Source organism: Dama dama, chromosome X, assembly GCF_033118175.1.
Source record: "Dama dama isolate Ldn47 chromosome X, ASM3311817v1, whole genome shotgun sequence".
Classification (NCBI taxonomy): domain Eukaryota; kingdom Metazoa; phylum Chordata; class Mammalia; order Artiodactyla; family Cervidae; genus Dama; species Dama dama.
Window position 1 is genome coordinate 100019969 of NC_083714.1, and position 25714 is coordinate 100045682.

Here is a 25714-nt window from a genome sequence, read left to right on the forward strand (position 1 = left end):
ACCACAATGCTATGAGACGAGATATCAATTACAAGAAAGAAAAAAAAAAAAAAACTGTAAGAAACGCAAACACATGGAGATTAAGCAACATGTTTCTAAATAACCAACAGTTTACTGAAGAAATCAAAAGGAAAATCATAAAAATTTCTAGAAACAAATGACAATGAAAACACGACAACTCAAAACCTATGCGATGCTGCAAAAGCAGTTCTAAAAGGGAAGCTTACAGCAATACAATCCTACCTCAAGAAACAAGAAAAACATCGAATAGACAGCCTAACTTTACACCTAAAACAACTGAAAAAGAAGAAGGAAAAATCCCCAAAAATAGCAGAAGGAGAGAAATCATAACAATCCGAGCAGGCATAAATGAAAAAGAAGTGGGCGAAACAATAGTAAAGGTTAATAAATCTGAAAGCTGGTTCTTTGAGAAGATAAAACTGACAAAGGTGCAGCCAGGCTCATCAAGAGAAAAAGAGAGAAGAATCAAATCAACAAAATTAGAAATGAAAAAGGAGAGGTTACAACAGACAATGCAGAAATACAAAGGATTATAAGAGACCGTTATGAACAACTATATGGCAATAAAATGGATAACCTGGAAGGAATGGACAGATTCTTAGAAAAGTCCAATCTTCCAAGACTGAACCAGGAAGAAACGGAAATTATGGACAACCCAATTACAAGCAGTGAAATTGAGGCTGTGATCCAAAATCTCCAGAAAAACAAAAGCCCAGGATCGGATGGCTTCACAGAAGAATTCTATCAAACATTTAGAGAAGAGCTAATGCCTATCCTTCTAAAACTCTTTCAAAAAATTGCAGAGGAAGGAACACTTCCAAACTCATTCTACGAGGCCACCACCTCCCTCATACCAAACCAGACAAAGACAACAGGAAAGAAGAAAACTACAGGCCAATATCACTGATGAACATAGATGCAAAAATCCTCAACAAAATTTTAGCAGAATTCAGCAACACATCAAAAGCCTCATACACCATGATCAAGTTGGGTTTATTCCAGGAATACAAGGATTCTTCACCATATGCAAATCAATCAATGTGATACACCATATTAACAAATTGAAAGGGAAAAACCATATGATCATCTCAATAGATGCAGAAAAAGGCTTTGACAAAATTCAGCACCCATTTATGATTAAAACTTTTCAGAAAATGGGCCTAGAAGGAACCTACCTCAACATAGTAAAGACCATATATGATAAGCCTAGAGCAAACATTATTTTCAGTGGTGAAAAACTGAAAGCATTCCCCCTAAGATCAGGAACAAGACAAGGATGTCCACTTTCACCACTATTATTCAACATAGTTCTGGAAGTCCTAGCTATAGCAGTCAGGGAAGAAACAGAAGTAAAAGGAATCCAGATCATAAAAGAAGTAAAGCTCTCGTTGTTTGCAGATGACATGATACTACTGTACACAGAAAATCCTAAAGATATTATCAGAAAATTACTAGAGCTAATCAGTGAATTTAGCAAGGTTTCAGGATCCAAAATCAATAGACAGAAATCTCTTGCAGTTCTATATACTAACAATGAAAATCCAGAAAGAGAATTGAAGGAATCAATCCCATTCACCACTGCAACAAAAAGAATTAAATATCTAGGAATAAACTTACCTAAGAATACCAAAGAACTGTATGCAGAAAATGGTAAGACACTCAAGAAAGAAATCAAAGATGGCAGAAACAGATGGAGAGATAGTCCATGTTCATGGGTAGGAAGAATCAATATTGTGAAAATGACTCTACTACCAAACACATTCTACAGATTTAATGCAATCCCTATCAAATTACCAATGGCATTTTCCACAGAACTAGAACAAGAAATTTCACAATTCATACGGAAACACAAAAGACCACGAATAGCCAAAGCAGTCTTGAGAAAGAAGAATGGAGCTGGAGGAATCACGCTTCCTGACTTCAGATTATACTGCAAAGCTACAGTCATTAGACAGTATCGTACTGGCACAAAAACAGAAATATAGACCAATGGAACAAGATAGAAAGACTAGAAATAAACCCATGCACCTATGGGTACCTTATTTTTGACAAAGGAGGCAAGAATATACAAGGGGGCTAAGACAGCTTCTTCAATAAATGGTGCTGGGAAAATTGGACAGCTACATGTAAAAGAATGAAATTAGAATTCTTCCTAACACCACATACAAAGATAAACTCAAAATGGGTTAATGTAAGACGTAAATGTAAGACCAGAAACTATAAAACTCTTAGAGGAAAACATAGGCAGAATACTCAGAGACATAAATCAAAGCAAGATCCTCTATGCCCCACCTCCTAGAGTAATGGAAATAAAAGCAAAAGTAAACAAGTGGGACCTGATTCAACTTAAAAGCTTTTGCACAGCAAAGGAAAGTATAAGCGAGGTGAAAAGACAACCCCCAGAATGGGAGAAAATAATAACAAATGAAACAACTGACAAAGGATCAATTTCCAAAATATACAAGCAGCTCATACAACTCAACACCAGGAAAACAAAGAACCCAATCAAAAAGTGGGGAAAAGACCTAAACAGACATTTCTCCAAAGAAGACACATAGAAGGCTACCAAACACATGAAAAGATGCTCAACATCGCTCATTATTAGAGAAATGCAAATCAAAACTACAATGAGATATCACCGCACACCGGTCAGAAGGGCCATCCTCAAAACGTCTACAAACAGTAAATGCTGGAGAGGGTGCCCTGTTGGTGAGAATGTAAATTGATACAGCCACTATGGAAGACGATATGGAGATTCCTTAAAAAACTAGGAATAACACCACCATATGACCCTGCAGTCCCACTCCTAGGCCTATACCCTGAGGAAACCAAAACTGAAAAAGACACATGTATCCCATTGTTCAACCCAGCAGTATTTACAATAGCTAGAACATGGAAGCAACCTAGATGTCCATGAGCAGATGAACTGATAAAGAAGCCGTGGTACATATACACAATGGGATATTACTTAGCCATGAAAAGGAACACCTTTGAGTCAGTTCTAATGAGGTGGATGAACCTAGAACTTATTATACAGAGTGAAGTAAGTCAGATAGCGAAAGATAAATATCGTATTCTATTGCATATATACAGAATCTGGAAAAGTCATACTGAAGAATTTATTCACAGGGCATCAATGGAGAAACATAGAGAACAGACTTATGGACATGGGGAGAGGGTAGGAGAGGATGAGATGTTTGGAAAGAGTAACTTGGAAACTTACATTGCCATGTGTAAAATAGATGGGCAATGGGAATTTGCTGTTTGGCTCAGGAAACTCGAACAGGAGCTCTGTGTCAACCTGGAGGGGTGGGATGGGAAGGGAGATAGGGGGGTTCAGGGGGGAGGGCATATATGTATACCTATGGCTGATTCATGTTGAGGTTAGACAGAAAAAAACAAAATTCTCTAGAGCACTTATTCTTCAATTAAAAAATAAGTAATAAAAAAAATTTCCATGGCAAATGCCGCAACATACCTTTCACACACTTCTGACTTACCTTCCAAGTGTTTTGGGTGCAGGGAGAGAGCAGTCACAAATGTCTTTTCTCCTCCATAACATCCTCCATTGAATTGATAGTCACCAGATCTCGGGAGTCATCCAGCTGTCTGATTCCTCACTTATATCTTGATTATTACATAATAACAAAATGCTTGCATCTCTGAGCCCTCCTCTGAATCCTCACGCACCAAAAAAAAATTTATTTCTGAAACAATGGACCTACTCAGAATTCACTCTGCTTAGGGAATAACAGGGGATTATAAAAGGCAGCTGTTGTGCCCTTACAGACGTATGAAAATCCAGGTCCAAAAGGACTGAAAATGGGAGGCTCAAATCTACCACGTGACTTAAGTTAGAGTATCCCATCTTACCAAAAAGTATGTGACAAAGCTCCTAGGTCATGGAGCTGCCTGAAAAGATTAGATCCTAGCTGGAAGAAAAGGGAAAGGAAGGAGGGGAACTTCCTGAGACAAAGTGACTTGAGTCTTATCTGCTCTGTCTCCTTATTGGTTATGACATGACATAACTGGACTTCCCTGGTGGCTCAGATGGTAAAGAATCCACCTGCAATGCTGGAGACCTGGGTTCGATCCCTGGGTCAGGAAGATCCCCTGGAGGAGGGCATGGCAACTGACTCCAGTATTCTTGCCTGGAGAATCCCCATGGCCAGAGGTGCCCGGCGGGCTACAGTCCATGGGGTCACAAAGAGTTGGACATGACTGAGTGACTAAGCACAGTACATGACATAACTAAGGGTATCAGTACTGGCTCTGACACACTGTGTGAAGGTAAGAAAGGTATTTACATCCTTTGGATCTGTTTCCCCATTTCTAAAATGGAAATTACAATTTTGCACTAAATATTTGTTATGAACAATACACAAGATAACATATATGAAGGAGGTGTTACATTGGAAATGGATTTGGCTTATTCTGTTCCACTTTTTCATTTAAACTCAAAATGTTTAATTTCATTTACCTTTACAATTATAACTTTCTCACAAATAACACAGATTTTTTATTTCAAGTAGACTACAAGGCTAACTTTTACAATGAATCGCACTTCAGAAACATATTTTCTCTAAATAAATACATTGATTCAATAGCAGTGTAGCTGGTATGAGACATGGCATCCATTCTAAGGTTGGTTTGTAAAAGAGGACTGACAAGGCTACACTAAGTCATAGTATGTAGTGACAACTATGCTCCTTGCTGTGTGTGATGACAAAAAAAATAAGCCAATATTCTAGTCATGCAACACCACAGCACTCAACACCAGACTCTGTCACGTAGTCAGGTAGCCAGTCCCTAAAGAACACTGCAGGGGCTACAGGACCACACAGTGTACCAATGAGTTGTTAGTTTGTCACCTTCTAAGGGCTTGGCCAGTAAGGAGACAATGAACCCGAATGGATTCAGATTCTAACTGACAGACAGTGCAGCAGCAATATGCCCCTGGTGTCAGTTGCCGTGCCCCTAGTCCCACGGTTTGACACTGAATTGGAAGGCCTCAGTGACAGGCACTGCAGGTGGTGGGGCTCTGCCGGGAAGGAGCCCACAGCTGTGCCCTATGGACTGAGCAGCTCTGTAGTCCACAGGTGTACTCTCAGCTGGGGCTAGGGAGACCATCCTAGGTTCAACCGAAACCAGAGGTGGGTGAGTAACAACCTTGTGTCAGCCTCCAACTAGATAAGCAGGCAGGTGAGAAATGGCCTCATAGCAGGTCTTCACCAGGCTGCTTATCTCCCCTTGCTGCTAGAGCAACCTGAAGGTTTTCTGCCAAGATTCAAGTCAGCCCGCAGCTTAGCCTTGCCTATGTAGCCTCCGTGCGGACGTGCAAGGTCACCACGGCACCAAGACAGAGCCACACCCCTACAGTGTCTGGAGCAAGTCTCAAGGCTTTATGTATGGTGCTACAAAAATGACACCTATTATACTGACTCCTCCATGGAGGAGATGCTTTTCTTGTCAGTCGTTAGAAAATATTCCTTCATTCAGTACACATACATTGATCCCTAGCGTGTTTCAGGACGTATCTGCAATGCTCAAAATGACCAGTGATGTGAGGTGGATGATGGGAATATCACAGTGGTGGACAAGACAGACACATAAACAGCAAAGAAATGCAGAGGAGAAACACAATGAAGGGGCCTGAGGGGGGGGAAAAATACCCTGAGTGGAGTGGCCAAGAAGCAGGAGGAAAGCTAGAATATAAGGTTCATTGTAAGAGTGAGAGAGGTTAACTGAACTTCCCACAACCAATGATAACCACTCTTTTCACATACTGATTTTGTGACATAAAGCTGTTGATATCTTTACCTCTGCTATGGACTCAACTCTGTCTCCCACCAAATTTGTAATGTTGAAGTGGTAACCACCAATGAAATAGTATTTGAAGATGAAACTTTTGGAGACAATTAGATTTAGATGAGGTCATGAAAGTGGGGCTCACATAAGAAGAAACACCAATCCGGCTGCTGGGCACACACACCGAGGAAAGCAGAATTGAAAGAGACATGTGTGCCCCAATGTTCATCGCAGCACTGTTTGCAATATCTAGGACGTGGAAGCAACCTAGATATCCATTGGCAGACGAATGGATAAGAAAGTTGTGGTACATATACACAATGGAATATCACTCAGCTATTGAAAAGAACACATTGGAGTCAGTGTGGTGGATGAGGTGGATGATACTGGAGGTGGATGAAACTAATTAGGTGGATGAAACTGGAGCCTATTATACAGAGTGAAGTCAGTCAGAAAGGAAAACACCAATACAGTATATTAATGCATATATATGGAATTTAGAAAGATGGTAATGATGACCCTATATGCGAGACAGCAAAAGAGACACAAAGATAAAGAACAGACTTTTGGATGCTGTGGGAGAAGGCGAGAGTGGGATGATTTGAGAGAATAGCATTGAAACATGTATGTTACCATATATGAAATAGATGACCAGTCCAAGTTTGATGCGTGAAACAGGGCACTCGAATCCAGTGCACTGGGACAACCCAGAGGAGTGGGTTGGGGAGGGAGGTTGGAGGGAGGTTCGGGACAGGGGCACACGTGTACACCCATGGCTGATTCATGTCAATGTATGGCAAAAACCACCACAATATGATAAAGTAATTAGCCTCCAATTAAAATAAATTAATTAATTTTAAAAAAGAAACTTCAATTGGGCCCTGCAATACTTCTAAATTATTCTAGCTTATCATCAAACCCTCTGGAAAACGCAGACCAGTGGCTCTTAATCTTGCCTGGGGAAAAAAAAATATCACTTGGGGGCTCTACAAACTATAATATCCAGAATATCACACTTAAATATTCTGAAATACTAGGAAATGTTAGGAATTAGGGCCCCAGACATAAGCATTGCTTATAAAGCTTTCTGGGTCATTCTAACATGCATCTGGAATTAATTGCTGAACCAGTTAAAAAGCCAGGCCTCTGCTGTTTTCACTGGAAAGCATGGAACATGACTCATTTGTGTGGGCTTTAATTTCAGAGGATAACTTACATTAATTAATTTACCTGGTTTAACAAGCAGTCCAACCCTCTTCTTGCTCAAGAGGAAGATGATCCATCAAAAGGCCCTATAAATCAGCAGCCTCCAGATTAACTCAAGGAAACAGAGGAGAAAATCCCCTCCCAGCCAACCTTCATTCATTTCAGTTAACATGTGTCTCCCTTTCATTTACAGGATGTCTAATTAAGAAGCTATAGCCCTGGTTTAGAGTCCATATAAACTCTTTACATCCACTGTGTGTGTTTGACAAACAGTATACATGGGTGTAATAAAATAAATACTTTGCAAAAATTTTTTTTAAAAAAGAAGAAACACCAATGCATTCACTCTGTCTCTCTCTTTGTGTCTGTTTCTCTCTCTCTCACTGCTATGTGAGAATGCAACAAGAAGACACCATCTATGATCCAGGAATGGAGCTCTCGCCAGAATCGAACCATGCTGCCATTCTGATTTGGACTGCCAGTCTCCAGAACAGTGATAAATAAGTTTCTGTTCCTTAATTCACCCACTTTATGGTGTTTTGTTTTGGCAGCCTGAGCCGACAAACACAGCTTTCCAGCCAAACATTAAAATAATCACGTTGTTGGACTTCCCTGGGGATCTAGTGGTTAAGAAGCCGTCTGCCAATGCAGGACACATGGGTTCAAACCCTGGTCCAGGAAGATTCCACATGTCGTAGGGCAACTAAGCCCGCATGCCACAACTGTTGAACTCACATGCCTCAAATTCTAAAGCCCGCACACCCTACAGCTTGTGCTCTGCACCAAGAGAAGCCACCACAGTGAGAAACCCATGCAACACAACTACAGAGTACCTCCCACTTGCCACAACTAGAGAAAACCCACATGCAGCCATGAAGACCCAGAGCAGCCAAAAATTACTTAATGAATGACAATAAAAATGATATTAATAATAATCACATTGTCAGCATTATATCCATTCAAAAGTATTTATCAACAGTCTAGTCTGTTCTTCAGCCCCTTTATATATGGGAATACTTCAGTGAATTAGTCAGTGCAACCCCTGACTGAGAGGTGATCTCAGAAAGTAGCAGAGTGTCCAGAATTATTAACATGAAAGTAGGGAATAATACACTAGTACTAGATGCTTTTGGACAAAGTAATGTGTACATTTCCCCCTCTACAAGAACAGAAATTTGTCAAGAGAAATGTCCTACGATCACTAGTTAATAATGTATTACTTCCAGTAAAGAAATTGCTGGTTTGATAATGGCTATACTTGATTGTGAGTAGCATAGGTCATCATCATTCAGAGGGCAGAAAATTTCTCTGAGCCTCTGCTGGGAGTCAGGCTTCAGGTTCTGGACTGAAAAGGAACTGAGTATATAGTTACAATTATGCGGGATAGACAGACGAGAGCCAGGGGATGCTTAGAACACGGACGAGAGGCCCTGTAAATCTGGTGGTCAGGAATGGCTTCTCCCGGGGAATGATGTGTGGGCTTTAGTCTATTTCATCACAAATCACTTTAATCTCTCTGTTCATTACTCCTCTTGTTCACTAATAATATAAATCTCTCTAGTCCATTATCTCCATGTTATAGATGAGGTAATTGAAAATCATTCCATTGTGTGGATATGCCATCATTTGTTTAACAATACATTGATTGATGGATACTGTGGTTGTTTCCAGTCTGGAGCTTAATAAGTAAAGCATTCACGTAAAAGACTTTGTGTAGATACATATTTTCCTTTGCCTTGAAAAAAATACTCAGGATTGGAATGGCTGAAGCCTACAGTATGTATGCCTTTAACTTTTTAATAAAGTATGTGGTATACATAATTACATTCCCAGCTATGTATGACAGTATGACTCAGTTATATATGAGTTCCATTCTTGAAAACTCTTGGTATGGTCAGACTTTTAAATTCTCACCATTCCAATAGGTGTGTAGTGGTATCACATTCTAATTTTGATTTGCATTTCAATATATTGAGCATATTTTCTGGTGCTGACTTGCCAGCCATATGTATTCTGGCCTGTTCCAATCTCTTGCACAGATCTTTGGGGTTGTTTGTCTTTTATATGCTATTAAGATTTGCTATTGATTTTTATTTATTCACTCAGAAACTTTGCCGTGATGTGCCTTTGTCTAAAGCTTCACTTGTCCTGCATTCTCATGGCCTTCATTTTTAGGACCATTGTTTCATTATTTCTTTGATAATTTTTTCTCCCTTTTTCTCTGTTCAGGGTACCTGGACATTTTCCTAACTTAACTGAGGGCCACATTTATTAGGACTTCGTTTGTTTACTTTCCTCCTCTTCTTTCTTTTTAATCAAGTAACTGGAAGATTTGCTCAGCATCTTTGTTCTCAAGTATTCTAGGGACTTCAGAGTCAGTGAATGCATGGAGATTTGGGCAGAGCTGTGGGCCTGGAGAGGGCAATGGATTCTCTGGGCCCATGCCTTGTCCTAGCACCTCTTCTATTGGATGTTCAATTTTATCCTTTATCATAACCTGTAACAAACTGCTAAACATAAATTTTTTTGGACTAGCAAAAAGAAGAAGACAATAATATTAACAAGAGAGAAACTTTCTTCTTGATAAAAAGCTAAATCTTGGCCAGCAATGACCCAAATATTCTGCCTATGGGAAGACTACTTCCCATGTGAGCAAGAAGGCATTGAGGTAGTCCCTTTGATTGGAAGCATTCTATACTTGCAAATATTTACTCATAGAACTTGAGAATCCATTGTCTTAAGCTTCCTAAAGCTCCGATTCCTTGCCCTCTGACCTTGGACTTTGAGAGAGTCTTTGAAAGGAGAAGAATTACCTACCCTGGCTGTCTCCCAAGGCAAAGATTCAAAGGAGAGGTGAAGACTAGATGGTAAAGTGGAAGCACTTGAGCTCACATCCTCTCACAAAAACTCTGAAATCACAACTAACTGCTGAACAACCATCGACAGAAAGACTGGAACCTACCAAAAAAGACATTCTACATCCAAATGCAAAGAATAAGCTACAATAAGATGGAAAGAGGGGTGCATTCACAATGCAATCAAATCCCATCCCCACTTGGTGAGCCAACCACACACTGAAAAATAGTTACATCACAGAGCTTCTCCCACAGGAGGAGTTCTAAGTCCAATGTAAGGCTCCAGAGTCTGGGAGTCTGGCTTGAGAACTGAAGCCCACAGATCATTTAGCTTTGAAGGCCAGCGGGACTTCATCACAAGAACTCAAGAGGACCTGGAAAAACAGAAACTCCACTCTTGGAGGGTGCACACAAAGTCTTCTGTGCACCAGAATCTGAGGGAAAAGCTGTGACTCATAGGACCCAGGGCAAGGCTTATCTTCTGGTGTTGGAGGTCCCCTGAGGAGGCAAGGGGCAACTGCAGTTCACTGTGGGGAAACGTGTAGTGGATGCATCAGAATGTACTCATTGGCATGAGTCCTCCTGGAGGCCACCATTTTAACACCAAGACTGGTCCCACCCAAAAGCCTGTAGGCTCCAGCACTGGGATGCCTCAGGCTAAACAACCAGTAGGATAGGAACACAGTCCCACCCATCAGCAGACAGGCTGCCTAAGTCTTCCTGAGCCGACAGCCACTTCTGTATACACCTTCTGACATGACCCTGCCCATCAGAGGGACAAGACACAGTTCCACCCACCACTGGGCAGACATTAGTCCCTCCCACCAGGAATCCTGAACAAAACTCTCAGAACAACCTAACCCACAAGGGGAAAGACACTAAAAACAAGAGGAAATACAATCTTGCAGCCTGCCAAACAGAGACATAAACACCGAAAGTGAGTCAAAATGAGATAGCACAGGAAAATGTTCCACACAAAGGAGCAAGATAAAACCCCAGAACAACAGCTAAGCAAAGTGGAGATAGGCAATCCATTCAAAAAAGAATTCAGAGCAGTGATAGTAAAGATGACCCAAGATCTCAGAAGAAAACAATGGAGGGACAGACTGAGAAGATACAAGAAATGTTGAACAAAGAAGTAGAAGATCGAAAGAACAAAGAAACAGTTAAACAATACAACAACTGAAATGAAAAATACAAGAGAAGGAATCAATAGCAGAATTAATGAGGCAGAAAAATGAATACATAAGCTGGAAGGCAGAGTGGTAGTAACCACTGCCAAGGAACAGAATGAAGAGAAAAAAATGAAAAGAAATGAGGACAGTTTAAGAGACCTCCGGGACATTAAATGGACCAACATTCACATTGTAGGGCTCCCAGAAGGAGAAGAGAGAGAAAGGGCCTGAGAAAATTCTTGAAGACATAACAGGTGAAAATGTCCCTAGTGTTGGAAAGTAAACAGACACTCTAGTGCAGAAAGTGCAGAGAATTTCACACAGGATGAACACAAGGAGGAAAATACTGAGACACATATTAAGCAAACTGAAAAACTAACAACAAAGAGAAAATATTAAGCAGGTCAAGGGAAAAGTAGCAAATAACACAAGAGGGAATCCCCATAAGATTATCAGCTGATTTCTCAGCAGGAACTCTGCAGGCCAGAAGGAAGTGGCATGATATATTTCCAGTGGTGAAAGGGAAAAACCTATAATCAAAAATACTCTACCAGGCAATGTTCTTCTTTCAGATTCAACAAAGAAATCAAAAGATTTACAGAAGAGCAAAGGCTCAGAGAATTCAATAGTACCACACCAGCTTTACAACAAAGACTTATGTAACATCTCTAGTCATTAAAAAAAAAAAAAAAAAAAAGGGAAAGACCAATGGAACACAATAGGAAGCCCAGAGATAGACCCATGCACCTATGGGGCACATCATCTATATCCAAGGAGGTAACAATATACAATGGAGAAAAGACAGCATCTTCAATAAGTGGTACTGTGAAAACTGGACAGTAACATATAAAAGAATGAAATTAGAACAATTCCTAACACCACAGGGGGGGAAAAAAAGCTCAAAATGAATTAAAGACTGAATGTTTAAGGCTAGATACTATAAAACCTCTTAGAGGAAAACACAGGCAGAACACTCTAACAAAAAATTTAGGAATATCCTCTTTGGAAATAAAATAAAAAATGGGATCTAATTGTACTTAGAGTATTTTACACAGCAAGTTCAGTTCAGTTCAGCCGCTTAGTCGAGTCTGACTCTTTTACACAGCAAAGGAAACTATAAAGAAGGTGAAGAGACAACCCTCAGAATGGCAGAAAATAATTGCTCTAGGAGTGATGTTTGCTCTAGGCTTATCATATATGGGCTTTACTATGTGAGGTAGGTTCCTTCTATGCCCATTTTCTGAAGAATTTTAATCATAAATGGATGCTTAATTTTGTCAAAGGCTTTTTCTGCATCTATTGGGATGATCATATGGTTTTTAATCTTTCAATTTGTTAATATGGTGTATCACATTGGCTGATTTGCGTACATTGAAGAATCCCTGCATCCTTGGAATAAACCCAACTTGATCATGGTATACAAGCTTTTTGATGTGTTGCTGAATTCTGTTTGCTAAAATTTTGTTGAGGATTTTTGCATCTATGTTCATCAGTGATATTGGCCTGTAGGTTTCATTCTTTGTGTTGTCATTTTTTGGTTTTGGTATCAGGGTGATGGTGGTCTCATAGAATGAGTTTGGAAGTGTTCCTTCCTCTGCAATTTTTTGAAAGAGTTTTAGAAGGATAGGCATTAGCTCTTCTCTAAATGTTTGATAGAATTCTTCTGTGAAGCCATCCGATCCTGGGCTTTTGTTTTTCCGGAGATTTTGGATCACAGCCTCAATTTCACTGCTTGTAATTGGGTTGTCCATAATTTCCGTTTCTTCCTGGTTCAGTCTTGGAAGATTGGACTTTTCTAAGAATCTGTCCATTCCTTCCAGGTTATCCATTTTATTGCCATATAGTTGTTCATAACGGTCTCTTATAATCCTTTGTATTTCTGCATTGTCTGTTGTAACCTCTCCTGTTTCATTTCTAATTTTGTTGATTTGATTCTTTTCTCTTTTGTTCGAGTCAGCAATAAACTTCCCTTTTTGCGAGTTGCATTGTCTTGGAAGCCTTCTCTCTTCCCGCTCGGGGATTCGGACATCGGGCATAACAGAAGCAAATCCAGCTACACAGTTACAGGTGCAGGGAGCAAACAGCAAAAACAGAACAATCAGAAATATTGTAGTTAAGATAGTTTTCCACCATGGGGAACTAGTTAACATCTCCCAAAGTGAGGCAATTGAGCCTTCAGGAGCATCCATAGCCTGAATCATCTTGTTCACGTGTTTCGAAAAATGAGTAACATTAGTGCTTATATCAGGTATATATGTACAGCACTGGGTATGGATAATGGCACAAGTTCCTCCTAGTGCAGCTGTCAGAATATCTAATGCCAATCTGTTTTGTAAAACCACCTTTCTAATTTATATTTGTTCAGCATTAAGAGCTGAAACAGCTTTTTGAGAATCTTGTAATGCCTGTTGAGTAAAATTAATCAAAGCATTCACTCATAGCATAACATTTGTAGTTCCCAGAGAGGGAACAAACACAGCAGCCAAATAATCACACCAGTGAAATACAGACCTTGCCCACTGAGGCTTAAGGTGGGGTGAATTAGCAGGCTTTTCTAGAAGCTCTGAAAATATGAAGCTGTGAGTAAAAGCTAGACCTAGGGTGCATCTCCCTATCCAGCCAGGGTGAAGCCATGCCCATAGGTAAGAGCCACATATCCAATAGGTCCCGTTTGGAGCAAGCCAGCGTGACTGAGATATGCAGTCCCAATTAGTGCCTGGCCAGGCAAAGGGAGGACCTGAACTGGGGTTGGGAAGTACGGGAATGATTACCTTGCATATTTCCTGAGGCAAAAATTCCAATTGTTTCCAATCATTATAATTAAGTTCTGGGGATGGCTCTATTTGTTCCCAGCATATAGGGGCAGTAGACATTAGACACCCTTTTTCAGGAGTTAGCCATATAACCTCATAACATTCCATATTTGATAAACATCAGGTAAAAAAACCACTAGATCTAGACCCATTTACCTTATGTGTAGCGAAATAGTCATTAAACCAAGACAATGTATAATCAAAATTAAAAATCACGTTATATCCATAGTTAAAGTACAAAGTGTTGCACCAGTCCATCTTAGATGCCATCAGATTAAGAAGAGGCATCACATACGATTGTTGTCGAAGGTATTTTTGGACTTGGAGAAAGTCTTTTCTTTGAAGTGGAGATGTCCACCATGGGAAGCCTTCCACTGATGAATAGGGGTGCGCTCTGCAGACCCAGGAGTTAGACCGATTGTGGAATGCAGCATAGGAGTGAGCCCAGGACAGGAAGGCATTGTCTTGAGGATCAAATGCCAGACTCGGGATTTTTTGAGTCAGCAGAAGTAGGCTCACATAGATTATCAGGCCCATCTGAAAAGTTCAAAGTCAGAGCATAAAAAGTAAAGACATAAAATGATGTCACTTAGTTCTGTTCAGGGTGCCACCTCTTAAACTCGAGTGTGATGCACCCACGAATCAATTCCTGGCACTTTGACAGCTGTGGGAGAAGAAAGAATAACCTGGTAAGGGCCTTCCCAGAGGGGTTCCAGGGTTGGCCCCAGATCCCAGTGTTTTTTATCAGGACCTTGGTTCCTGGCTCAAGTAGAGGCTTGCTTGATTCAGAGGCTTGCTGGGTCAGGAGTCACCTCCCGGAGTTCCATTAATGCCTGTTGAAAAGCTGAGAGCTGAGTTACATAATTAGTTAATTCTAAGGCTTCAGGCACTCAGTCTTCTTAATGATCAAACTCACACATCTGTACATGACTACTGAAAAAGCCATAGTTTTGACTATACGGACCTTTTTTGGCAAAGTGATGTCTCTGCTTTATACTATGCTGTCTGGGTTTGACATGGGCTTCCCTGGTGGCTCAGTGGTAAAGAATTCGCCTGCATGGGTGTACCTATAGCTGATTCTTGTTGATGCTTGACAGAAAACAACAAAATTCTGTAAAGCAATTATCCTTCAATTAAAACATGAATAAAGTGGCAAAAAAAAAAAAAAAAAAAAGAATCCTCCTGCAATGCACAGAATGCAGGAAACACGGGTTTCACCCCTGGGTTGGGAAGATCCCCTGCCATGCCCCATGGGAGGAGGGCATGGCAATCCACCAAAGTATTCTTGCCTGGAGAATCCCATGGACAGAGGCACCTGGCAGGCTACAGTCCATGGGATCGTAAAGAGTCAGACAAGACTGAAGCCATGAGCATGCATGCATACTAGCTTTGTCATAGCTGTTCTTCCAAGGATCAAATGTCTCAATTTCATGGCAGCAATCACCATCCACAGTGATTTTGGAGCCTCCAAAATTAAATCTGTCCATGCATCGAATTCCCCCCCTTCTGTTTCCCATGAAATGATAGGACTGGATGCCATAATCTTATATTTTTGAATGCTGAGTTTTAAGCCAGCCTTTCCACTCTCCTCTTTCACCCTCATCAAGAGGTTCTTTAGTTCCTCTTTGGTTCCTGCCATTAGAGTGGTATGATCTGCATATCTGAGCTTCTTGATATTTCTGCCAGCAACCTTGATTCCAGCTTGTGAGTCATCCAGCCCAGCATTTCCCATGATGTGCTCTGCATGGAAGTTGAATAAACAGATTGACCATATACAACCTTGTCTTACTCCTTTCCCAATTTTGAAATAGTCTGTTGTTCCATGTCTTATTATAACTGTTGCTTCTTGACCCCCATACGGGTTTCTCAGGAGACAGGTCAGCTAGTCTGGTACTCCCATCTCTAAGAATTTTCCACAGTTTGTCGTGATCCACACAGTCAGAGGCCTTGAGGCAGTCTAGTCAATGAAGCAGAAGTAGATGTGTCTCTGGAATTCCCTTGCTTTCTCCATGATCTAGGGAATGTTGCAATTTGATCTCTTGTTTCTCTGCCTCTTCAAACCCAACTTGTATATTTGGAAGTTCTCGTCCCATATACTGTTGAAGCCTAGCTTGAAGGAGTTTACTAACCAGGAGTCTTCAGAAATATGGGACAATCTAAGCTTGAGAAATTGGAGAGTGTGAATGAAGCCAAATAAGAGAGACAAAAAGAGGATTCTCTACTTTGCATGTTGTTAGCAAGCTGGGCAATGGCTAGACCATACCTTCAAGTTCTTGTGTAGGACAGTAGCCTTTATCTAGAAAGTCATGAACAGTTCTGCAACTGTAAGAGAGGGAAGGAGAGGGTGGTGAGTGGGCGACAGGCACCCTGAGTGGATGTGAGAGACCGGTTAGAAGGGGGTTGACAATTAAATGGAGGGAGGCTTTGGACTAGAGCAGATGTGGTGGACATGGGGAAAAGTAGATGCATTAGACATTTTCGAAGTAAAGGGGACAGAAGTCAGCAAGAATATGGACTTGAAGTGAAAGAGAGGGACTTGGAAACATGGTTTAGACCAAGTTTCTGTGTCCTGTCAGAAGGGTACAAAGGTGTCATGGGAAACCCTGGAAGTTGGCCAGGTCTGGGAAGAATTCCAAATAAGGTTTCTGTGTTTATGAGCTCATGGTCTAGATAGATACAATAACCAGTATTTACATACTTAAAAGTTCCTTGTCATTTTTTTTAAAAAGTGAGAAGTATTGATATATAGTTTATTTACAATAGAAGTCAATGCTTTAAAGCATTACCGTTTGCCGAGTTTTGACATATGCATACCATCGTGTAAATGCTACCACAATAAAAATGTGGGAAGCGTCCCATTGGTTTGAAAATGCTCCCTTGGACTATTTGCATTCAGACTCCTTACTCCACTCCTATACACTGGCAAACACAGATAGATTTCTGTGCCTATACTTGTGCCTTTTCCAGAAATCCATTGACATGAAATCATGTAATACATAGCTTTCTGTGTCTGACATCTCTCATTGGCACAGCTGAGATGCATCCTTGCTCTTACATGCATTAGTAGTTCCTTTTTAAATGACTGTATAGTATTCTTTTGTACGAGTATACTCTTTTGGTTTTCTTTCATCTATATACCAGTTGTTGAATAGTTGGGCTGTTTCTAGTTTTGGCTATTAGAAGTACATGAGTAGAATATTTCAGTAAAGGTCCTTGTGTGAGCATGTTTTCCTTTCTCTTGGGTAAAACCGGGTGAAATTAAACCTCCTAGTAAGTACGAAAATTCCCGCTGTAGTAGAATAAGAAGAATGCGCTGCTGGAGAAGAGTGAAGAAATAGCTACAGAAGGAATGAAAAGGCTAAGCCAAAGTGGAAACAACACCCAGCTGTGGATGTGTCTGGTTGTGAAAGTAAAGCCCGATGCTACAAGAACAATATTGTATAGGAACCAGAGGTATATTCAGAGAAATCTGTTACCACGTCAGAGATTTAAATGCACAGTGCTCCAAGCAAAAAAAGGAAACAGAGGTATCAATTTACGAATTTGTTCCATGGAAGTGAGTAAAGCCATTGCAAGCATGCTGGAAAACCCAGAAGCAGAGAAGGAAATGGTTCATCAAAGCCTGTATAAAAATAGGTATTAAAAACCGTAATGTCTAGTTCTGTCATGAGTGTCTTTCTGAGACACATGCTCCCCTAAGGGTAACCTGGGGCTTCCTATCACCACAGTTTGTGGATGCATAAGAAAGACTGCACTGGAAGGAAAAAAATATAGTATTCAAGCCTCCTTGCTCATCCTGCAGAGACCCTGCGGTTCCAGGACTAGCTCAGTGGCGGGAAAACCTCAAGCCGCACAGCTCACGCCCAACTCAGGGAGCATGCGCAGTGTACCCCTTCCTGCGCATGCGCCTCGGTGCACGTACGCCTTCCTGAGCGTGCTGTGAGGAGCGTTGGGCCTGAGACGGGTGTGTTTATTCGATCCCGGTTCTTTCTGACCACTTGAGACTCACCAGGTAGGTCCACAGATCTGTCCTGTCTGGAGTTTAAGTGTGTGCACGTGTGAGGGGGAGCCAGCGAGTTTCGGGCGGGTCGGGCAGTGCGATCTGGGGCCTTTGAGGAAGAAGGCCCTCGAGGTCGTCATCTTTCTCCTCACAAGTGTCGCGACGCCATAGTTCTTGCCCTGGTGTTGGGAGAGCAAGGGCGGTGGGCAGAGGAGGGCAGGGGCCCGGATGATGGTGGGGGGAGACTTGGGGGTGCTCTTTGAGATATCTGGTTCACTGGGGCCCTGGAACTGATGAGAGGGCACAGAATCTGGAGCCGGCAGTGGGACCTGGGCAGGGGGCGGGGTGGGCGATTAAGGAGAGACCTAGAAACTGGACCGCGCTGGGGTTGTGACTGTATCGCGGGCTTTGTGGTAAGGTGCCAAGAGAGAAGTGGACCGGCTGCTCTGCATGCAGACTCACCTCAGCCACGGACACTGAGAAACTCCCCATAGTCAGGCTGTAAGACTGAGCCTTTCTTCGTGTTCCAACTGAATTCCAAGGGAGTTGGGGAAATAGGTCTGGTGAATAGGAGTGTGAGAAGAGCAATAGCCCTGAAGTTTTAAATTCCTAGCAGTATTTCACTAAATATCTTCATGATGGAGAATTCTGTTGTGAAATCACACTTCCTCACAAAAATTCAGCCTTCCTGTGTACCTTAAGGTGATTTCTCTGCCAGCTTAGCAGAGACACAAATGGCTTTGCAAGCAACTGTATTTTGGTTTAATTGGAATGCATGTACACTCATACTTAACCAGAGTTTTCTTTTAAAAGTATGTTCACATTAAAAAAAAAATAATCAACATATGGTCATAAAAGTGGTCAAATATAGCTGTGCTCTAAAATACAATATCTAAATCACAATATTCTACTTTCAGGGAGAAATATGAATGGGCAAGGGGCATCAACACTGGGACGTGTAGATCCAGATTGCTCCCGGCTGGATGAACGTGTGGTTGTGAGTATCTTACCATTTGATGTTTTCTATTCGCACAAGTTTATTTTTGAGAAAATGATGTTAAGTAGTACAGAGGCAGTGATACAGGTCTTCCATGCTGATAAAGGGTGACAGCTTGTCTTAGGAAGGAACACGGATCCAGATATATTACAGTCTGGCATTGCCTGGATGAGTATACTGTTAAATTCCCTGGAAATGTGCCCAGTGACTCCCTCCTCCTGCTTATTAACAACAGATTGCATACTTCCATCCCAGCATAGATTGAAATAACTTCCAAAGTCTTTCTGGGCAATTCTTATGGGAGCTAACTCTTCTCTGTGGGAAGAGTCACTTTATTAAAAGGAAGTACACAGAATTGTGTTGGAAAAATATTGTTAGGTTTACTTATGATCAGATATATCTGTGTATTATCTATATTTATCCTATTAGATGTATTAACAACAAAATGTTTTTATTTGCATGCACACTCTCCTAGGACCCGCAGCCCAGTGTTGAGCAACCTCAAGAAGAGGAACCACCAGCTGAGATTCAGGATATCACACCTGAAAAGGAGGAAGTAACTGGAAAGGATCCAGTGAATCCTGATGAAGAGAAGGAGAAGGATGCCTCTGAAGGTAAAGTATATCTGTGCATCATGCCTTAAGACATAATCAGTCAGAGGAGGAAAGGAAACATTAGAAAAGGACTTCAGACAATTCCTAAAATCCTGAGGAGAGTATAGTTTGCCAGTTAGTGTGGTCGCTCAAATTTTCCCTTGTTTTCAAGACAAAGAGAGAGGGGGCAACTAAGTTGTCTGAGGACAACCCTGGAAAAGGAAAATGGCAATAGCATTCAGAAACTTCTGCTTTCCCTTTTCTCCAGCAAAACATTCCTGGAATAATGCTCCTGAGGTTCTTAGTCGTTACATCTTTACCATACTATCCTAAGGCTTTTAATTCATAACACTGAGGGAATTAATATCATCATTCCCTTGTTTATATTGTATGCTTTACAGCTGAATTCATGCGTTGTTTTTAAAGATTCTGTCCTGGAAACTGATCTCCGGGAATTGGCTGTGGCAAAGACTGGGGGTCAGGGTGGAGATGGTCCTGATGTCAAGGAGGAGATTGCATCAAATAGAGAGCCTGTTGAAATGCCAGAAGCAGGTATGTCATCCATTCAGAAAGTAATTTATGTGGTTTCTGTTTTTCCAGAATATTATATCTTTCATAATATAGAGGGAACACTACTATTATTTTAATAACAGAGTTCACATATTCTTTGAAAGATAGTTCAGACCCCAGATGCCTGAGTGTCTGACTTACAGACTTTGGAATAAAGAAACAGACAGGATCAAAGCCCTATCGAGTTGAAAATAGGAAACCGTTTTCTTCATTATATAAGTACTTTAAGCAACAGTTAATAATTTTCAGGTTTGTTTTTTTTTAATTTCTGCTTGTAACAAATATGGAATGCATTTGTAATAAATATCAGTTTATATGAAATATGCTCAGGCATTCAAACACGTTCTGGTACCAGCTTTAACATAATGTGTGTGATTCTATGAAATCCCTTAACTTCTAAACTCAACTTTACTCATGTAAATTGTGAATTCAGAACAGATACACTAAAATGCTCATTTTTCAATGCTCATTCTTGCGTTCTCTGATTCTCTTTGATGGAATGCATACAAGAATACTCTTTTTCATGATGTATTTATCATAAAATATCATCTCGACTCAAATTATAACAGGGGAATTGAGATTTCATTTTCTGATGGGGGACACATGTACACCCATGGCTGATTCATGTCAATGTATGGCAAAAACCACCGCAATATTGTAACTAGCCTCCAATTAAAATAAGTAAATTAATTTTTTTAAAAAGAAAATGAGCCAACATTCTGCTTCGTGTTTGTTAAATTCTCTCAAATTCTGAATTCTCTAGCTCTTAAAAAAAATAGTTGGATTTTCAGTCCTTTCCCCAGTGAAGCATGAAATGACTGAACAATGAAATGGCAAAAGATAGTCTAGTTTCCTGTTTCTGTGGCTGATCAAGTTGAGAGAGTGCATGTAGTCAGTGATATTCAAGGCAGGTGTGAGTAAGATACATATGCTAGGCACACCACCTGCCCCCACGTTTGGTCGTGTTTCAGGGGTAGGGTTGCTTATTTTAGTTGAAGGATCATTGCTTTACAATACTATGATGGGTTTTGCCATACATCCCACTCTCACTCTTAAAAAACTAATAAAAACCTGAGCCTCATGATATGATCGTCTCTAATCATATGAAGTATGTTATTTTTCCTCTTTGATACATGAGTTTAAAAAGTTTTGAAGGGCAAAGATTGTAACTCTAGTTCTTCCCGCGTAATCAACTTAGTATGTTTCACATACGTGTTTTCCAAATGGCTGACAATTAATTGCATGGTTCTGATTTTAAAGGAAGAATTTCACAGTTAGGGAAGAATTTACTGTGTATTAGCCTTCTAAATATGTTCACTTTACATTTTTGTTCCATTCCATTAGAACATTTAGACGAAAATACAACTTTCAGACTACTTTCAAGTAACTACACAGCATGATTAAAATGTTCTCATAGAAAAATCTTAGCCCTAAATATGTGTGCTATTTCAAAAGAAAAATACATAAATTACAAAGTCCATGAATACAAAATCCTACACCCAACATAAAAGGTAAGAAAAAGAGCAACAGAATAAACCTAAGGGAGAAAGAAAACGATACTGAATAAAAGACAGGTATGAATTGTTAGGAAGAGGAAAATAAACTCAACTATTAATAAATAAAGACAGTGTGCTAGTTTACATAATTTTTTAACATATATATGTGTGTGTATACACACACACACTTTTAAATATTCTTTTCCGTTGTGATTTATCACAGGAGATTGGACATAGTTCCCTGTGCTGTATAGTAGGACCTTGTTGTTTATCCATTCTGAATAAAATTGTTTGTATCTGCCAACCCCAAATTGCAAGTCCATTCCTCTCAGTCTACATAACTGTGAAGAAAAAGGACAGAGCCCAAGTATACATAATAAGAAATATGAACCCAGACAATAACAGTTAGTATCTTACAGAATTAAAACTGAGTATAATCTGGAACTCAGATATTTTCAGAATATTGATGAAATGGCTAATAGGGTGGGAAAACAAATATTATTTAACATACCCCACAGTAACTAAATAACTAAACATCACAAATGCCGTGGATGAACTTGAAATTGGTCAGAGTTGTCTCTCAAAAGCAATTATCATTCAGAAACGAACAAAAAAATCTGCTTTTCCAGATTTTCTTTCTCTCTTACTTGCTTTTCTCTCTGACTCATACTCCCTCTTGCTCTCCCTTTTCTTCTCTTCTCTCCTTTTTTCCTTTTCCTTTTTTGGTGTGGCTGTGAGAAACAGTCCTATTTCTGCTTCACATTTTGATGTCACCATGTCGCCAGTGATAGTAATGACTTAAAATTAGTGTCAGCATATAATTTATTATACCAACTGGAATGCTTTCCAGGGTGAAAAGAAACATTCCGAATTACATGAGGGCCACAAGTAAAAAGGGGGACAAATGTTTAACCGACTTCAAACAACCATATCAGGGATAAATTAGAACAAATGAAAATTTCTACACTTTTCCACAGTAGAGAAGAAACAAATGCAATACTGGCCTCTTTATTGACTTCACTTAAGCAGTAAGAGAGATAACAACTGTTTAGCTATCCTATATTCGGACTATTATTTCAAACCAACACATTTGAATGATACTTTTTTGGGACTTTTTGTTTCATTTTTTGTGTATTTTGTTTTTCTTAGGGTGTTTTTTGTTGTTAGATATTTTACTGAATGTGTACACAGGTTTGCCTTCTACTGAAAACGACCTTCTGATAGGTTCAATTGATTTCATTTGTTCTGAACTCAGTGTCCTCATTGTCTTGTATAACTAGGAAGAGTAGTGTGTTTTTAAAAATACTGGTAATATGCTTGAAAAGTCTATAAAATCTCTAGAGAGGATTAACTGAAGGTAAGCCAAAGGGTCGCCCTTAGTGTTCTTGTTTTAGTCCATTTTATAAAACTACAACTGCAGTGAACTTTCTATACTTCTCTTGTCATCGAAATAAAGTTCTGCTAAGTAACTTCTTTAATGTTTATATTGTAGGTGAAGGGCAACCATTTCCTTGAAAGAAGATAAACTGAAATGATCTATGCTGTTCTTACGTTGTATATTTGACTGTTAAAGTTCTGTCAATAAAGTTTCGTTTTCTCCTGGCACATTTTTTGTTAAAGTTATCCCTGGCTGTTTAATGTTATTGGAAACTCATGGCTTGTGATTTTTATTGTCTAGTTGAGGATGTATGTAGAGACAGAATGTTTGTATATAGATTTTCTGTCCAACAATTCCTCTAAATATGCATATTAATTCCACAAATTTAGATCTAGATTATTTTTGCTTTGCAAAATAGACTATTATATTTGAATATCAACAGTGTCTACTGGCTTAAACCTTAAACCTTTCCTCATTTTGCAGCATTGAACAAGCCTAGCCAGAATAGTCTTGACTAAAGCAGGTGATAACTGGCATTTTTTCCGATAGGAAATGAAAAATCTTCTCCATTTCAACCTGTTTGTGTTGCTTTTTTTGTAGATATACTTTATCAGAGTAAGTTCCATTCTATTCCTAGTTTGCTGTTTTGAATATAGATTAATTTTCATCAAACACTTACAATGCATCAATTGTGATGATCATAGAATTGTTTCCCCTCCATTTTTCTATTAATGTGGTGAATTGCAGTGGTAACCTTATACATTTAAACCACGCTTGCACTTCTAGGGGTAACAAAATTTGGTCCTAACATATTCTTTAGGTGTAATCTACATGTTAATACATATACATGCATATATATACCCACACATAAAAAATTCATAAAAGGCTTTCGTCTTCTCTTGAATAAATGGGTTTACAAAATGTGCCACCCAAATCTCATACGGTGTCCCTGATGAAATCATTGACAGAGAAACAATTTTTTAAAACTTAATATATTTGTATGGTCCTATAGAGAAATGGAATGCCAAAGCCACTGTTAACGGTTGTAGGGAGATAGGACAAAACTGCTGTCAAATTCCATGGCAAATGCCACAACATATCTTTCACACATTTCTGACTTGCCTTCCAAGTTTTTTTGGGTGCAGGGAGAGAGCAGCCACAAATATCTTTTCTTCTCCATGACGTCCCCTATTGGCTTGATAGTGACCAGATCTCAGAAGCCCTCCAACTGTGTGTGTGTGTGTGTGTGTGTGTGTGTGTGAATCACACAGTCGTGTCTGACTCTGTGACCCCATGAATTGTGGCCCGCCAGGCTTCTCTGTCCATGGAATTCTCCAGGCAAGAACACTGGAGTGGATTGCCATTCCCTTCTCCAGAGGATCTTCCCAGCCCAGGGATCGAACCCTGGTCTCCTGCAGATTCTTTACCGTGTGAGCTACAGGGAAGTCCTCCAGCTGTCTGATTCCTCCCTTAACTATGTAATAAGGATATAAGGCGGCTTAGACAGCTGGAGGCCCCATCTCCAGTCGCTCACACGGCTAAAAATATATATTTCTGCAACATAGGACCTATTCAGAATGCACTCTGCTTAAGGAATAACAGGGGATTATAAATAGCAGCTGTTGTGCCCTTACAGAGGTATGAAAACCCAGGTCCAAAAGGACTGAAAATGGGAGGTCTTTTGATTTCGTGGCTGCAATCACCACTTGCAGTGATTTTGGAGCCCAAGCAAATGACATCTGTCACTGCTTCCACTTCAGTTCAGTTCAGTCCCTCAGCCGTGTCCGACTCTTTGCGACCCCATGAACCGCAGCACGCCAGGCCTCCCTGTCCATCACCAGCTCCCAGACTTCACCCAAACTCATGTCCATTGAGTCGGTGATGCCATCCAACCATCTCATCCTCTGTCGTCCCCTTCTCCTCCTGCCTTCAATCTCTCCCAGCATCAGGGTCTTTTCAAATGAGTCAGCTCTTTGCATCTGGTGGCAAAGTATTGGAGTTTCAGCTTCAACATCAGCCCTTCCAATGAACACCCAGGACTGATCTCCTTTAGGATGGACTGCTTCCACTTACCCCCGTTCTATTTGCCAGGAAGTGATAGGACCAGATGCCATGATCTTAGATTTTTAATATTTGAGTTTTAAGCCAGTTTTTTCACTCTCCTCTTTCACCATTATCAAAAGGTTCTTTAGTCGCTCTTCACTTTCTGCCATTAGAGTGGTATCATTCTGTGTATGTGAGCTTGCTGATATTTCTCCCAGCAATCTTGATTCCAGCTTGTGAGTCATCCAGTGCAGCATTTCGCATGATGTACTCTGAGTATAAGTTAAATAAGCAGCATGACAATATACACCCTTGTCGTACTCCTTCCCCAATTATGAAGCAGTCATTTGTTCCAACTCTGGTTCTAAGAGTTGCTTCTTGACCTGCATACAGGTTTCTCAGGAGGCGGGTCGAGTAGTCTGGTACTGCTCTCTGTTTAAGAATTTTCTGTACTTTGTTGTGATCCACGCAGTCAGAGATCTTAGCATAGTCAGTGACACAGAATTAGACGTTTTTCTGGAATTCCCTTGCTTTCCCCATGATCTGACGGATGTTGGCAATTTGATCTTTGGTTGTTTTGCCTTCTTGAAACCTAAGTTGTGTATCTGAAAGTGAAGCCTAGCTTGAAGGAGTTTACTAACCAGGGGGCTTCAGAAATTGGGGACAATCTAAATGGAGAAGCTTAGGAATTGGATGGTGTGAAGGAAGCCTGATAAGAGAGACAAGAAAAGGAAGCTCTCCTTTCGATGTTGGTAGCAA

General features: G+C 40.3%; 1 protein-coding gene across 1 annotated transcript; it reads left to right on the forward strand.

Moving 5' to 3' along the window:
• The first annotated feature begins 18803 nt into the window (after nucleotides 1-18803).
• LOC133052780 (X antigen family member 5-like) lies at nucleotides 18804-23088 on the forward strand. The gene is made up of 4 exons (XM_061137629.1): nucleotides 18804-18875; nucleotides 19351-19489; nucleotides 19895-20020; nucleotides 23027-23088. Exons 1-4 carry the CDS (start codon nucleotides 18804-18806, stop codon nucleotides 23047-23049), a joined length of 360 nt encoding a protein of 119 aa, XP_060993612.1. The 3' UTR covers nucleotides 23050-23088.
• Nucleotides 23089-25714: the final 2626 nt, after the last annotated feature.